General features: G+C 38.5%; 1 protein-coding gene across 3 annotated transcripts; it reads right to left on the bottom strand.

Moving 5' to 3' along the window:
- Positions 1-743: 743 nt before the first annotated feature.
- Positions 744-13,797, bottom strand: LOC131151918 (uncharacterized). 3 transcript variants are annotated; one of them, XM_058103416.1, is made up of 13 exons: positions 13,257-13,797; positions 8,082-8,245; positions 6,762-6,839; positions 6,159-6,238; positions 5,813-5,897; positions 4,697-5,116; positions 3,194-3,301; positions 2,310-2,377; positions 2,026-2,113; positions 1,861-1,932; positions 1,701-1,754; positions 1,337-1,423; positions 744-1,178 (listed from the first exon to the last, which is right to left on the bottom strand). In XM_058103416.1, the coding sequence occupies exons 1-12, from the start codon at positions 13,696-13,698 to the stop codon at positions 1,340-1,342; spliced, it is 1,743 nt and encodes a 580-aa protein (XP_057959399.1). In that variant the 5' UTR covers positions 13,699-13,797; the 3' UTR covers positions 744-1,178; positions 1,337-1,339. The 3 variants fall into 3 exon arrangements, 1 of the variants encoding a protein (XP_057959399.1); XR_009135802.1 differs by lacking the exon at positions 744-1,178 and having other exon boundaries at positions 1,372-1,423; positions 1,530-1,754; positions 13,257-13,755; XR_009135803.1 differs by lacking the exons at positions 744-1,178; positions 1,337-1,423; positions 1,701-1,754; positions 1,861-1,932 and adding an exon at positions 2,530-2,625 and having other exon boundaries at positions 2,053-2,113; positions 13,257-13,755.
- Between the last annotated feature and the right edge of the window lie 12 nt (positions 13,798-13,809).

The following is a 13,809-nucleotide window of genomic DNA, read 5'->3' as shown; positions in this document are numbered from 1 at the left end:
TATATATCCCTTAAATTTTGCCCCTCCGTGCGTAATAATAACAATAATAATAATTATTATAATAAATAAATAGATAAATAATTTATTTTTTCCTTCTTATTCATTATCAGGTGTATTTTTGAAAGTATTAAATTTATTTCTATAACCAACAATAATTATTCAAAAATATTCTTTTAATTACTCACAATTATTTTAAAATATCTTTCTAATTATATCAAATTTATCCCTGTAATCATTCATAATTTTTTTAAAAGATCCCCATATCCATATCTATTTATGTCAAAATATCAAATTTATTCCTATAATCATCATTAATTATTCAAAAATACCCCTTTAACCATCCACAATTATCCCCAAATACCCTTATAATTATATCAAATTTATTCCTAAAACTATTCATAATTTTTTAAAAAGATCCCTACAACAATCTCAAAATAGCCTTGTACTATATAATTTTTTAAAGTTTTAAAAAATAAAATAAATAACCAGAGCGCACACCATGATTAGTTCATAATTAAATATGTGGCAATAGCAAATAAAATATGATCTTCTTTTCATACTATTTTTCTCTCAAAAAAACCTTCATTTTAGATGCATCATCACTTTTCTTCCCTCATTTATTTATTTATGTTGTTCTTAATAATTCGGGTCGTAAATGAAAAATCAACTTGGCTTCTCGTAACTTTATGTACGTGCAACATTATGGAACGTGTAAGAAATTAATATTAAACCCAAAGGAGAAATTGGTGAAAATGCCAAATGTATAGTATTCCGAGGGGCACCAACCCGTTGCAGAAGTAAATGTGGAGAGGCGAGGGATCCCATTGAGTTGCTGCACCAGCACTACCAATTTATGAGATTTGCATGAACTGCATGCCGCCGCCCCCCGGAGGCATTTCCACGCCCTATATATATTTAAAGTCATTCCGCACAACGGTGATGCAGCATCACCGTCCAACATTACATACACTTGTTGCAAGCAAAAATTACAACCCCTTCACTTTTGAAGTATACATAGATATGGGTGCGACTGAAAGCTCAAGTTGGGTCTGCGTGCAGGCAGGACAGCATTCACTTACATCTCGCTTTTGCCGCACGAGGAGCATGGGCCTAACTTGAAGCCACCACTCCCCCACTTTACACAAACATATGTGTAGCTTCTTCATATTCTTCGCCACCTACATGTGAAGGTCATTTCACGTAGACAAAGTTTATATCTATCTCAACCGACAAGTCCACGAGAAGAGAAAAACAAGAAGTTATGTTCGAAATGAAATTGTAAATGCAAAGCCATTTGAATTGTGAAGCATGCATTTGAGTGAATGAAGTTGGCTACCAGTTAAACGGACTCTTCTGTCGGTATAGGTTCAGAACTAAGAAGCCTTTCGACCTCGTCATTTGCCTCAACCTGCACTCTCCATTTCTGCGACAACATGTCAAATGATAAGCACAACCACTTGCACGTGAAAATACATGCTCAAGGGATGAAATACTAGAGGAAAATGAATAAATAAATAAATAATGGAAACCTATTGGGGGTCCAAATTTTAAGGTTTAAGTCTCATGGGGGGTTATCATTTCACACGATTGAAGCTCTTTAATTTCTTCAATAAATTTTCATCACTTCAGTTTAGGCCATTTTTCTGAGCTCTCCTAAATCATGCATCAGAAAATAAATCTTTCAAGTGGTGGGAGCATGCCTCTTCAAGACTTTCTAGCTCCATGATCTGTTCTATCTGTTCAGCAATACTTTCCTGCCCACAAAATTCATATGCTCGTGTAAAACTGAATAAAACTGGACTACTGTTTATGTGTCTCAAATAAATCAAGCAAGAGGAACAAAATCAAAAGGGTACTCACTGCATTACTTGCTGCTTCAGCGGCAAGAACATCAGAACCCATCTCCACTTCAATTTCAATCATTGAAGAAATCTAGCAAAGAAACGACATTATCATACACACAACTTAAATAACTGAAGAAGTTGAACAACATTTTGTTCTACCATAGTTTCATTCAATACATACTCTAGCATAGCTGTCAATCAGTTCAATCCGTCCCCTAAGAGAATTTTCCAAGCTTTCTCGCACCTTTTTGACTCTTCTCCTCCTAGCACTAAAAACCAAAGGAGAGATTGTCAATAGGAAAATAAGACAATAGAATCTCAAATAAAAATACTCAGTAGTAATTTTTCCTTTATTCCTTGATACAGTAACTCTTCCTCCATCATGAGTTTATCAATTCAAAAAATTGACAAAAAGTTCATCACTCCATTATGCCATGAATTAAGAAAGAAACACTAAATATTCACCGATAAGAAGGTTCTCCAACAACAACAATTTTGTTCTCAAGCTGGCACATCCGAGCCAATGTCCAAACCTATGCATAAAAGAAATCAGGTTCCAGTACAAGACATCAAACCTCCTTATACTGGGTGAAAAAAATAAAAAAAGTAGAAAGACATGAATTATTGGAATTCAAAAACTAGTATTATAGCATTAACCCTCGTGCATGTGGGAAGGGGCAACTACCTGTCAGCGGTCTAATTTTAACTCACAATTAATCCGTTATGACATCTTTTTTGGATGGTGAATTGGCTTATGAGTTATAGGCCAACAAAGATAATCCTGCAGATTGGATTGCTAGAATTAATTGTTTATCCTAGCTAATTAAAAACTCGTCACTTAAATACCATCATGCTTGCATCACCACTTGCATGCTATGAAAAAGAATGCTTCACAAGAATTTGAATGGAAAAGACTCTATCCAAAAGTACAAAATAAGTATATATCTAGTACAGTCAAATCTGTCTAAAAAATGTGTTGATGAAGCATCCCTCTGGAGTTGGTACAATTAATTTTGGTTTTTCTTTTCCTCTCTCCATCATTAGATACAGACAAATTTCGCATAATTTATATTGGTATTAAAAACACAGTAGTTCTAAAGGGGGTTCTTCTCAATCAACTTAAACAGAGATGAAAAACCACAGCATTATTCCAAAAGAACTTTTCATTTCTTTGGCATTTTTCAAGAGACAAAAATTTCATTAACACAGTTAAAAGTATCATCTGTCTTGTTAGGAGTCGTCTTTTTTAATTCCAGGTTCTAAAGCAACGCAAACCACAAGTTAACAGTTTCAGGGAACACCTCAAATTCCAAGAAGTTCAATTCGCATGCATGTACACGGGAACATACCTCTTTTTCAGCAGCTCCTTTCAGGTTCTCGATGCGAGACTGAAGTGTGTCATACTGAGACAAAAGTTGTTGCTTGATGGCAATTGCCTCCACTGACTTCTGTGAAAGCTGGCTTCATGAAAATAAAATAAGCATTTGTTTACAGTGTCACAAAATGCATATGGGAACAATGAAACCATCCCATTACTTTTCGACTATACTGTTCGAATTAATTGGCATTAACATGATGATCATAAGCAATATAACCATGCTTCCTTTAAAAAACAAAGAAGAAAAAAAAGTATGCATATATAAAGAGAACTTTTAGGGTGTCACCTTTATACATGATGTGAATAAATAAAAAATCTACCCTCAATTGTTATCATACATCAAACAAATAAGAACAGCATGCAAAGCCATCTAACTCCTTACCTTGCAAATTTTTCCCATGCTAATAAAACATAAGGTCCAAAAGACCTTGGCATGACCTATTAGAATGCCAATTCTGTTGACTCCCACAGCGTTTTAGAAAGAGAACAACAAAGAATAAGATAGTCCATTGACTCAACTTATGAACAATGCCAGCTACCAAGAATTGAACCCATTTTTTGCAGATTATCTGCAGTAAAAAATGCAAGGGATATTGTCCAGGCAAGCAACCCGACTATGGGCATTTCTCTTGCGGTCCAATACTTCATACATATCAGGCCCCTCCATAAACTATCATGCTCATTATTGAATTTCCATAACCACTTACACATGCCAGCACGTAAGGCTGTACTTCAGAAAATACACAACTCCATGTTGATCATAAGCTCCATTGTTTTTGAAAGAAATTGAAATCAGAAACCAATGTTGCTGATCAAGTAACATCTCATTGAGTACATCATCACCGTATTTGTATGGTAAAAATGAAGCATGCATATCCTGTCTATTCTGAAAGGCAACATGTAACGATTCTGAACAAAGATACAGAGAATTAAAAAATATAAGGATTGCATCACCTAAATATATATTCTCAAGAGGAAACCAACACTAAGAATTTTAAGAATGCTTTTAAGATCAGTTTCTTTTTCCTCACCAAAAACCAAAATTGCACTGGTGTTGAATAGTCGTTTGATTAAGGTTTATGAAAGAAAGAAGGGATACATAGAAAAACTTGGATTTTTGTAATTTGAGCAGAATTTGATGGGCCTCCAACTTTCAGAAAATGTTGCCCTAGATCAAGAAATATGGTGACAAAGGAATCATGAGTCATATGACCAAATCCATATAGATGAACTCAAGGCTCCATTTATGTTGTTACTACTGTAGTTGTTTACTAGCCATTAGATACCAAACAGAACCTCATTCCTAGAAACAAATACAGAAATGTACATAATTAATTATTGTACATTCTACAATCAACTAGCCCTAAGTCCCACTAGGTGGGGTTAATACAGCTATATTAATTATCATACATTCTGAGAAGATTAAGTTTAAAATTTCAGTGACAACAAAATGTTAGGGAAGATAGTAGCTTACTTGATTCAGTTGAGGCAAAACTACTGTGTTTATAGTAGCTCCAAGAGCAAAAGATGCAACTGCAGCAACTGAAATGAACCGAGGCAAGTTGGGATCAATAATTCCAGAGGCAGCATCACCAGTAGCCAGCACAGCAAGAAGTGGAAAAAGGGTGGAAGGGTTCAGTAAGGAGGAGCTTCCATTTTTAAGGGGTGCTCTCAATAATAATGATTCCCGCCCATCTCTGTGGTTTGTGAGTGACAGAGGCTCTCCAGGATAGAACTTCATGTCTTTTGGACTAAATTTGAAGGGCCCCACCTCTCTAAAAACACTTGATGGAGCTGCCGAAGCAATGGTTACTCTTTCTCCTTCTCGCGCAGGGAGATCAACTGTTTTAGTAGCAAACCTGTGCGTGCGTGCCATCCCAGAAGGAATCTGCACCTGAAAAAGTGAAAGTGCACTGAATTAAGCAGCTGCAGCAGAAAAGAAGGCATGCTATTGAACTTCATTCCCACATCATTAACAAGGATGCGTATTAAATGGGCATTGTTGATTGAGAAACTCAAAATGATGAGGGAAATACTCTGATGACAATTGGGCATTGTAAAAGGAATTTGTAGAGTCACACCTATAAATGAAAATGTATTGCACCATGCAATGCAAAACATCAGTGCATTAGAACACACGCATGGAATTCTGAATATCCATCAGTGCTCAGAACCATGCTAAGCCAAATAAAATTCTAGTATTCCTAATTCACACTCCCTTCTGTGTACAACACAAACCTTTCGATAAACTGGTGAAGTAACACTATGAAAGGCAAAAGCAATTGTATTTGAATGATTTTGACTATGTATGTGGTTTAAGGAACAAAGATGGGCAAAAGTTTATGCTTGCAAAAAACTTATCTGCTTGATATAACATCAAGCAAAGGGGTAAACAATAACATGCACACACTCTGAACTGATAAATATAATTATTAATTAGCCAGCAATAAGTAGAAAGAGCAATAGGAATGCATTAGTTTAACAATTTAACAAGTTGCTTTCTGAATTATTATATTGTCAAGGCTGAACAAGATATGATAAATGCAGAAAAAGATAATCTTCAGCCAAAACATAGTAAAGAAATCTGTACCACAATGGAGTGAACGGCAGCTGGACTGCTTTCTTTCATTATCTGCAGGAAGTTTAGGGTCCTTTCCCATGCTGGAACATCCATGCTGCGTTCGGCAGGAGGAGATCCTTAGAAAAAGTGAATATCCCAGGATCAACATCATACACAAATGTATTCACGCATGAATGAAAAGGAGCTAAATTGGAAAGAAAAGATAAAAATTATTTTCTCCCCAGTTCTCTGCCATGCACTTGAAGCAAATAGTAACAATGAACAGCCCAGAATACAGTACCCCCAACAAAAACCAGCCAAAAATGGTTTGTGAAAATTGGCTAGATAAAGGCAAACTGGATGGAAGTCAACCGACCTGATTTCTTGTGACTCAATACTAACTATGTCTCCAGAAACAAGCTCATACTGGTAGCGGCACTTGGAACAAGACACTATCTGCACATAAAAAATTTGCATGTCCACATTATTAAGCCATACCAATCTCGAAGACCAAAGGAGACAGTGGCTCAACATAAAATGTCTTAGACTTAACATGGAACCATGTCAAAGAATGCAGTTATCAGTTTAATAATCTGGTGCACATCCCACAATTTCTGAAAAACTTATGAGTCAGCTTTCATTTAAGTCACAAAGAATGTGGGATACTCAATTTAAGAATATTAAACCAAGTCCTAAAGAATCTGATAACCTAATAGTCAGTCTTTGCTGTAAATCATATTACTGCAGGATAGATGTTGAGGATACAAACATTTTAAGAGATTAGAAAAAATTGGAAGCCATAGACCTAAAATTCACTCACGTCTCAATATTTAAACTCACTATGATTGCTCAATGATGAGTGGAAAAGAACTAAGTTACTGCTGAACTCAATCTGTTAATTCCTGGCAGCACCAATCCCCTGTCAACCTAGTACTACTACTAACTAAACACCACCAATACTGTTTAGTCTTGAGTCTACCTGAATCCCATGTTGGGGTTGTGCAACTGCAACAGCCATCAAACATCTAGGACATCTCACAATCTTACCAAAAGGGACCTGCAAGAACATCAAAATTTTATGGTAAATGCTTGGAACTACCACGCCCAAGGCAAGCTAGAAATAGTGTTGAATAGAGATTGCAGTTTAAAAATAAATAAATAAATAAATAAAATAAAAATTTAAAAAAAAAATCATGGTTTTGCAACAAGATTGGTTTCCAAAATCTATCAGAACTGACCTTTTTAGAGTAAATCCAAGTGGGCATAAAAAATTCACCATTTGGGAATTGAAAGAAAGAAAATCAGTGTATGAATATGCAGAGTGACATATTACTATTTAGGAGTGGCCATGTATTTCTGTTCGAATAATTTTTTTGATAGTCTCAAGCTCAAAGGCTTCATAGATTGCTGCAGAAAAACAATCTCCCTTCTGACAGAGGAAAATTACTAAATGATAATGCAGGCCAGATCAAACTTCACATATGCCAGTCACTCTAGTAGTTAAATTAACTCACGAACAAAGAGCAAGCTTCCCCATTTTGCAAAAGATTCTCCACATCTTTAAGCATAACCACCACAGCAATATAATCAAAGTCTCAAGTTGAAGAATATATCACAGTCGGGAAATATTTCTACAAACAATCATTTGAAATGACTTGAAATGAAGTAGTGACAAAGAATTTAATAGCTCTTTAGTTAGTTGAAGAAAAATCCCTCAATCGCGTGAATTGGCGGAAAAGGATTCATGCAACTAACCTCACATAGTGGGGCTTAAGGCTGCTTCTTGTTGTTGCAATCATTTGAAACAAGACAAATATTCAAGAAAACTTCCAAGCTCAAGAAATTCTCAGGCTTTAATACTCACAGAATCTTTTACAGAAAAAAATAATGCAGGCACATCATATAGGCATACATAAAGAAAAAGTCAAAGAGAGTCAACAAATTAAACCCTCCCCACCCCAACTGCCACCCCCACCTATATATATATATACATATATGGATCACAATTTATATTCACATTGGTAGCAAGAGGAATGATGGGAGAACGAGATATTGTACATTTTAATATCTCATGTTTAGTTGGGTCAAGACTTTATGTACAGGGTGCAAGATCATTTATCTTTTCCCCATTTGTTCAACATAAACTATACTTTGAACGAAGAGATCACTTCACAGGGCCTTTGCACGGTTCAATACCTGTTGAATGCAATCAAAGAACATTAATTCCTAATTTCTCTCTAGTGTCAGGCTGCTAGCCCTATTATTATGTTGGAAAACCAAAAGGAGACTGCACTCCTACCTCCTCACCAGGAGATACTCCCACACGGCAGACATCAGCAATCAGCCTAAGGGCATCTGATATCCTCAGTGACGCAGCCAGACCCCCAATTAATGTTGTGTATATGCGTATGTCAGGCCTGGACCACTTCCATCTCTCCAAAAGATTGTTACTGTTGCTAACACCTGCACATTAATATACTATTAGAAATGCTAAATTGCCAACAAAGTAAAATATTGAAGAAAAAAAAAAACAGAAGACAATGTAGCATCCACATAATCATAATGGCAGCAAGGGAAAAAAAAAGGATATAGAAAAAGGGAATAAATTGCAGTATGTAGTCATCATTGGTACAAGTACCTAAGCCTTCAATAACTGAAATATACAACCATTCTTCCCTAGGCTTAAATTAGTGATTTCTGCCATTCATAAACAGCTTGGCAACTCAGCTTGTAAGTTCTTGTTTGGGATTGTCCATTTGCATAAACAACCAGTTTCCAAACCTATTTTTAAGGCTCATTCAATAAATAAGCTTAGTGTAACGAACATGGAGATATCAATGGCCAAAAGGAATCACCCTTGCCCAAATCTGCCCAAAGTGTCGAGGAGTCACACCCATGCGATGGCAAGACTACACCAAGCCCAGCTCAGCCATACTCATCCTTATCCCAAGAAACACTCAAGTGTCTAACCCAGTGATCAAATCTCACCGCTCAAAGGCTCTTAAACCAACTAAGTTTGTCACTGAGAAAGCTAGACTCAAATGGTCACACTCCACTAGCACTAAGGGTAACTCTCATTCCCACAATACACCCAAGGTCTAGGACGACACGACCAAATTGTATAGCCGACGACCAAGAAGGGCGAACCCCCAAGCCTCCGGACTAAGAGTACCGTAGGATCTCATTCTCAACCCGATTGTCCATGGGGCTCCCAGTCCCACATGGAAGCCTAGGACACCCCTCAAGGATGTCAACAGCCCACCCTTGAGCACTACTCAAGGTGCCCACTTAGTACCCACTAAGATAGTGGGGGAGGTAGGCCACTTATTTGGTGTTCCCCCAAAATACAAGTCTTTGAAGTATTCTCGTTCACATACGAGCAACCACCAAGGATCTAATAATTACATGTCATAGGTTCAAGAACACTACCATCAGTAATATTCTAAAACACCACCATCAATACTATTCAAATTCCAAACCAACCACAACATCACGGTGACATACCAAAACCATCTCCATGACATCTGCATAGTCAAATCCAAGTTAACCAAACTTCCCTCCAAGTCAGAATTATACACCAAAAACATGTGCCAAGGTCGCAAACTCTTAAGACCCTGAAATTTTCCCCCACTCTATCAATGTCTTCGTTGATGAACAAGTACAATCCAAATTCTTGTAACACTCCCAAAACCACAAAACAGAAGGTTTCAAGCCAACCACAATCCACAATTCTTCACAATAGCCAAACTAGCCTTTGATCACAAGAAACACTTGATCCCAATCTGATCTAAAGACACCCTTGGAACACATCTTTGAAACCAAGGTCTTCAATCCAAACTCGAGTAGTATCACACTCAAATCTCTGATCCAACCCAGCACTTCCTCTGAGTATCACACTCAGAACTCAAGCTCACAAATCCTTGATACAGATCCATATTTTCAATATTGTCTCTCAAAACTCAAAACTTTTACTCAAGTGTAGACGAGCATTTGCCCACAGATTAGCTAAGGCAAACCACTTTGCAAGGCTGAACTCCTATAAACCCAAACCAAAACCCATCTCAATTACATCCAAGGAGCAACCAAAACAAAAGTCCCAATCTGGACATGATTCTCTTATAACCTAATTCTGATACTTTGTACTAATACCATCTTTTGACGGATGATACAAGTCCCCTTTTCGCCATAGGAGGGTCATATTTTGAAACCCTTACCTTACACTTCAAAGGATAGATCTCATGTCAAAGGTTCTCCAATTCTAATCACCATCTAGCTTTGTAATTAACCAACCAAGTAACCATCGAAGCTCAAAACCAACATATCATTTTGCAAAGTGAGTTCTCACCCAAGGCTAGGAGTCTAACAAGGCACTACTCCAGAGGTGAGTCCTCACTATGAAGCCCTTCACATACGACCAAGCTCAAAATCATGGGGTCAACATGTCCAAGATAACCAAGCACGTATCTAACGTACTGTCCCCAAAGGCGAGTCCCCACCCTAGGAGTCTCACTAAAAGCAACTCTTAGCATGAGTCCATACCAAGGAAACTCTCAAAGCAAGAACAATCTCAACATCCAGGGTTCACAACCCAATTACGGTGAATCCAACATATTCATGAATCTCACAATTCCAAAGTTAACCATTTGGTCACAAATCCAATCGCACGATAACCACAAGAATTTCCTCAAGTCCTTAAGCCTCAAAGAAAATCACACCTCAAGTGACCACTTACAATATTGTTACCAATCTCCCCTATCCTTAGACAATCAAAGCTCAACCTAAACAGAAGCTCAAGATTCCCATTCACTCGTCCTCTAACAAACCATCTCAACCGCAATCCATCATGGTTAACATTTGATACAAATACCATCTAGCATACTCAATCTTTCATTTGCAAGGTCGCCTTCTCGCTTAATTAAACTGCACGAACCTGCACAACAACAAACAAGAAGGCCCTCTAACCAATAAGGCTCAAGTGCCCGTTGACAACATGGCTCAAACACCCTTTAGAAAAATTCATATGCTCGCTAGGATTGGTAATCGATAAGGCAACAAGGTTGACGATGCAAGCGTGTTCCCATCAATTCCACAATTGTCGTCTCCAAGCACATTCCCACCAAAATTCAAATCATATGAGCATCTTTGGGTTCTAACGAAGTCCAATGAGCAACATGTGTAGTCCCTTTGATTCCATACCCCGCTAGGTAAACGTCACCAATGTGGCCAACAAAGAGCCACACTTGTCGCTCAAGGACCATCTGTCTGAGGTGCTCACAACTCATTTCTTCCCCATGTATCTAAGAATGTCATCTCTCTATGGGTTCAAACATCAGAAGTTCCATGAAAGGAACCCTTGGGAAAACTCCTATAATTGTCCACTTCCACTAGATCTAAGAGTATCACCTCAGCCTATGGAACGAGGACACCACAAAGTCTAATTAGATAAACATCCGAGCTCCAATGCCAACCACAATAAGACAACTCCCGGAGTGTGGCTACAATATCCACCTCAAGGGCACAAGATATACTCATCTTAGTTCCCCTCAATCAACCCTCATCCCTCATCAAGGCTACAAAGCACAATCAAGCATCCTGAGATTCAAAAGATAGTCAACCAACAGCCAACTTTCGCTTCATTAATCACAACAGGTCACATGACAAAAGGGAAGCACAAGACAAGAACCTACTCAAAGACATCCTCCCCCCACTCAATGTCAAAAATCAAATTCACATAATCGAGTTGATGCGCCCACAGTATCAATCTCATTTTCGTTTAAAATCAAGAGATCCACTTTGATACCAACTATCATGGACATGGAGATAGGAATCACCTTGGCCTAGACCTGCCCAAAGTGTCTAGGAGTCATGCTTGTGTGGCCGCAATACTACAACATGTCCAGTGCAGCCTTACTCATCCTTATCCCAAGAAACACTCAAATGTCTAACCCAATGGTCAAGTCTCATGGCTCAAAGGCCCTTGAACCAACTAACGTTGTCACGTAGGAACCCTAATTCAAATAATAAATGAGGTAAACTCACACCCCACCAACACTGAGGGTACCTCTCATCATATAGTACAATCGGGGTCTAGGATGACCGTCCAACTATATAGCCTACAACCAAGAGGGGCAAACACTCAAATCTCTAGGCTAAGAGTACCACGTAATCTCATTCTCAAATGGATCGTCCATGGGGCTCTCGATCCCACATCAAAGCCGAGGACACCTCTCACTAATGTCAAGAGCCCACCCTTGAGCATACCTCGGGGTGCTCACTTAGTACCCAACAAGATATTGGGGAAGGTAGGTTGTTCGCCTAGTGTTCCCCCCAAATACTTCTCTCAAGTATTCTCGCTCACATACAAGTAACCACCAAGAATCTAATGATCATACATCTTAGGTTCGAGACACCACCATCAATACTATTTGAACCAACCACAACGTCACAGTGACATATCACAACCATCCCTCATGACATCTGCATAGTCGAATCCAAGTGAACCAACCTTCCCTCCAAGTTAAAATCATACACCAAAACCAAGTGTCAGTGTCGCAAACTCTAAGACCCTGACACTTAGCTTAAACAAGGTTTAGCCCTGGCCCATCTAGACTTGTGAGCTTTACACGGTTGTTTACAAGTTTGTACTTGGCCCTTTAGAAGCACACTGGCGAGCTCATTTAAAGGTGCAAATGCAAGTGATGATAAAGATGCCAATCTCAGCCCACTAAATCTCACTCTCTTTCAGTCTACATCTTTTACTCTTTCCTCATTTCTCAAATTTTCAATTCAATAAACATAAACCTAATTTTGAGTACCAAAAGCTACACAAGGCAAGTGTTGCAAACTAATTCACCCTCTGAAGTTGCTTCATCAGTAGGACTTAAGGACATCAACATGGTAGTATCTGACATCACTCTATATTTATATATGTTCATTTCTCAAATTTATCAAATAAGTTTATCTCTAATTAAAATTAACTAAAATTCAATATCAAGCTCAAGCTTGACTCGAACTCAGACAATACTTTAGTGAAATGATCAAACAAGTATATTCAAGCTCGATTTAGGCTCAGTTTTGAATGTAGTTCAAATATTGAACAATGTAATGAATGTTGAGATTTTATATGAACATTATAAATTTTATATTTCTAAATTTGTTCTGAGCTATCTTGTTAGAAACGTTTTCAAGGAAAAATAAAATAAAATAACTATCCATTCTCCATGCATTCCAGTACACTGAACACAGGTTCTTGACAGGTTCTAATAAAAGGTCGAATCCGAAACGAATTTACAGGTTCCAGGGTAGAACTGGGTTCTAGGTTCTACCTTTCAGAGATTATGTTCCACATTCCAAAATTTCCAGAAATTCTGGCACTGTAACCCACCCACCCGACCCATGCTCACTCCTACTTTTTGCATAACAAACTCGGGCAACACACACCTATAGATATTTGCGCAGAGAGAGAGAGAGAGACCTTGATCGAAGCTGGAACGCATGGCAGAGAAAATCGATAACGCCAAATGGGCATTGTTACGCTCAAGCGCGGCGATTAAAATAGAACAGCAATCAGAAGTACCCACAACGCCCCCAGTAGGTCTCTTCGAGTTCCCTCCAATCATCTCCAAGGCTTCATTCGCATCCTTCGCCGCAGACACGCGAGCAAGTAAATCATCATCCAACAGCGCCGAATTGTGGTTCTCCGCGATCCCGTTCCGGTTACCGCCCAAAGAGGCCTTCACCTCGAAGTTCATCCTCGAGCCGGAGGAAATAGAAAAGGGGGGTTTGAAAGCGGAGGATTGGGAATTGGAACCAAAGAGGAGAGAGAAGATGGCGCTGGTTTTGGAAGAAGATACAGAGAGCTTGGAGAGAAAAGGAGAGGGATGGGAGAGCGAAGGAGAACCCATGTTGAGCGTCATCTCTTTCTCAATCCAAACTGAGCTTCACAGAGTCTGTAATGGCTGGCGCGGTGGCGATGAAGATAAGGAACGAGCGGCGGGAAGGATATGACAGAGGGCAGAAGGATTTTA

This window comes from Malania oleifera, chromosome 3 (genome assembly GCF_029873635.1).
Source record: "Malania oleifera isolate guangnan ecotype guangnan chromosome 3, ASM2987363v1, whole genome shotgun sequence".
NCBI classification, from domain to species: Eukaryota; Viridiplantae; Streptophyta; class Magnoliopsida; order Santalales; family Ximeniaceae; genus Malania; species Malania oleifera.
The sequence above is the reverse complement of the archived record's forward strand: the minus strand, read 5'-3'. Positions and strand labels throughout refer to the sequence as shown.

Bases quoted from the DNA above. Each gene is read 5' to 3' on its own strand.
- LOC131151918 (XM_058103416.1), bottom strand. From the start codon at position 13,698: ATGACGCTCAACATGGGTTCTCCTTCGCTCTCCCATCCCTCTCCTTTT. The intron at 1,933-2,025 runs GTATGTATTGAA...TTTCTTTGCTAG, and splicing joins TGATTGACAGCTATGCTAGA to ATTTCTTCAATGATTGAAAT. The intron at 1,755-1,860 runs GTGAGTACCCTT...TTTTGTGGGCAG, and splicing joins CTGAAGCAGCAAGTAATGCA to GAAAGTATTGCTGAACAGAT.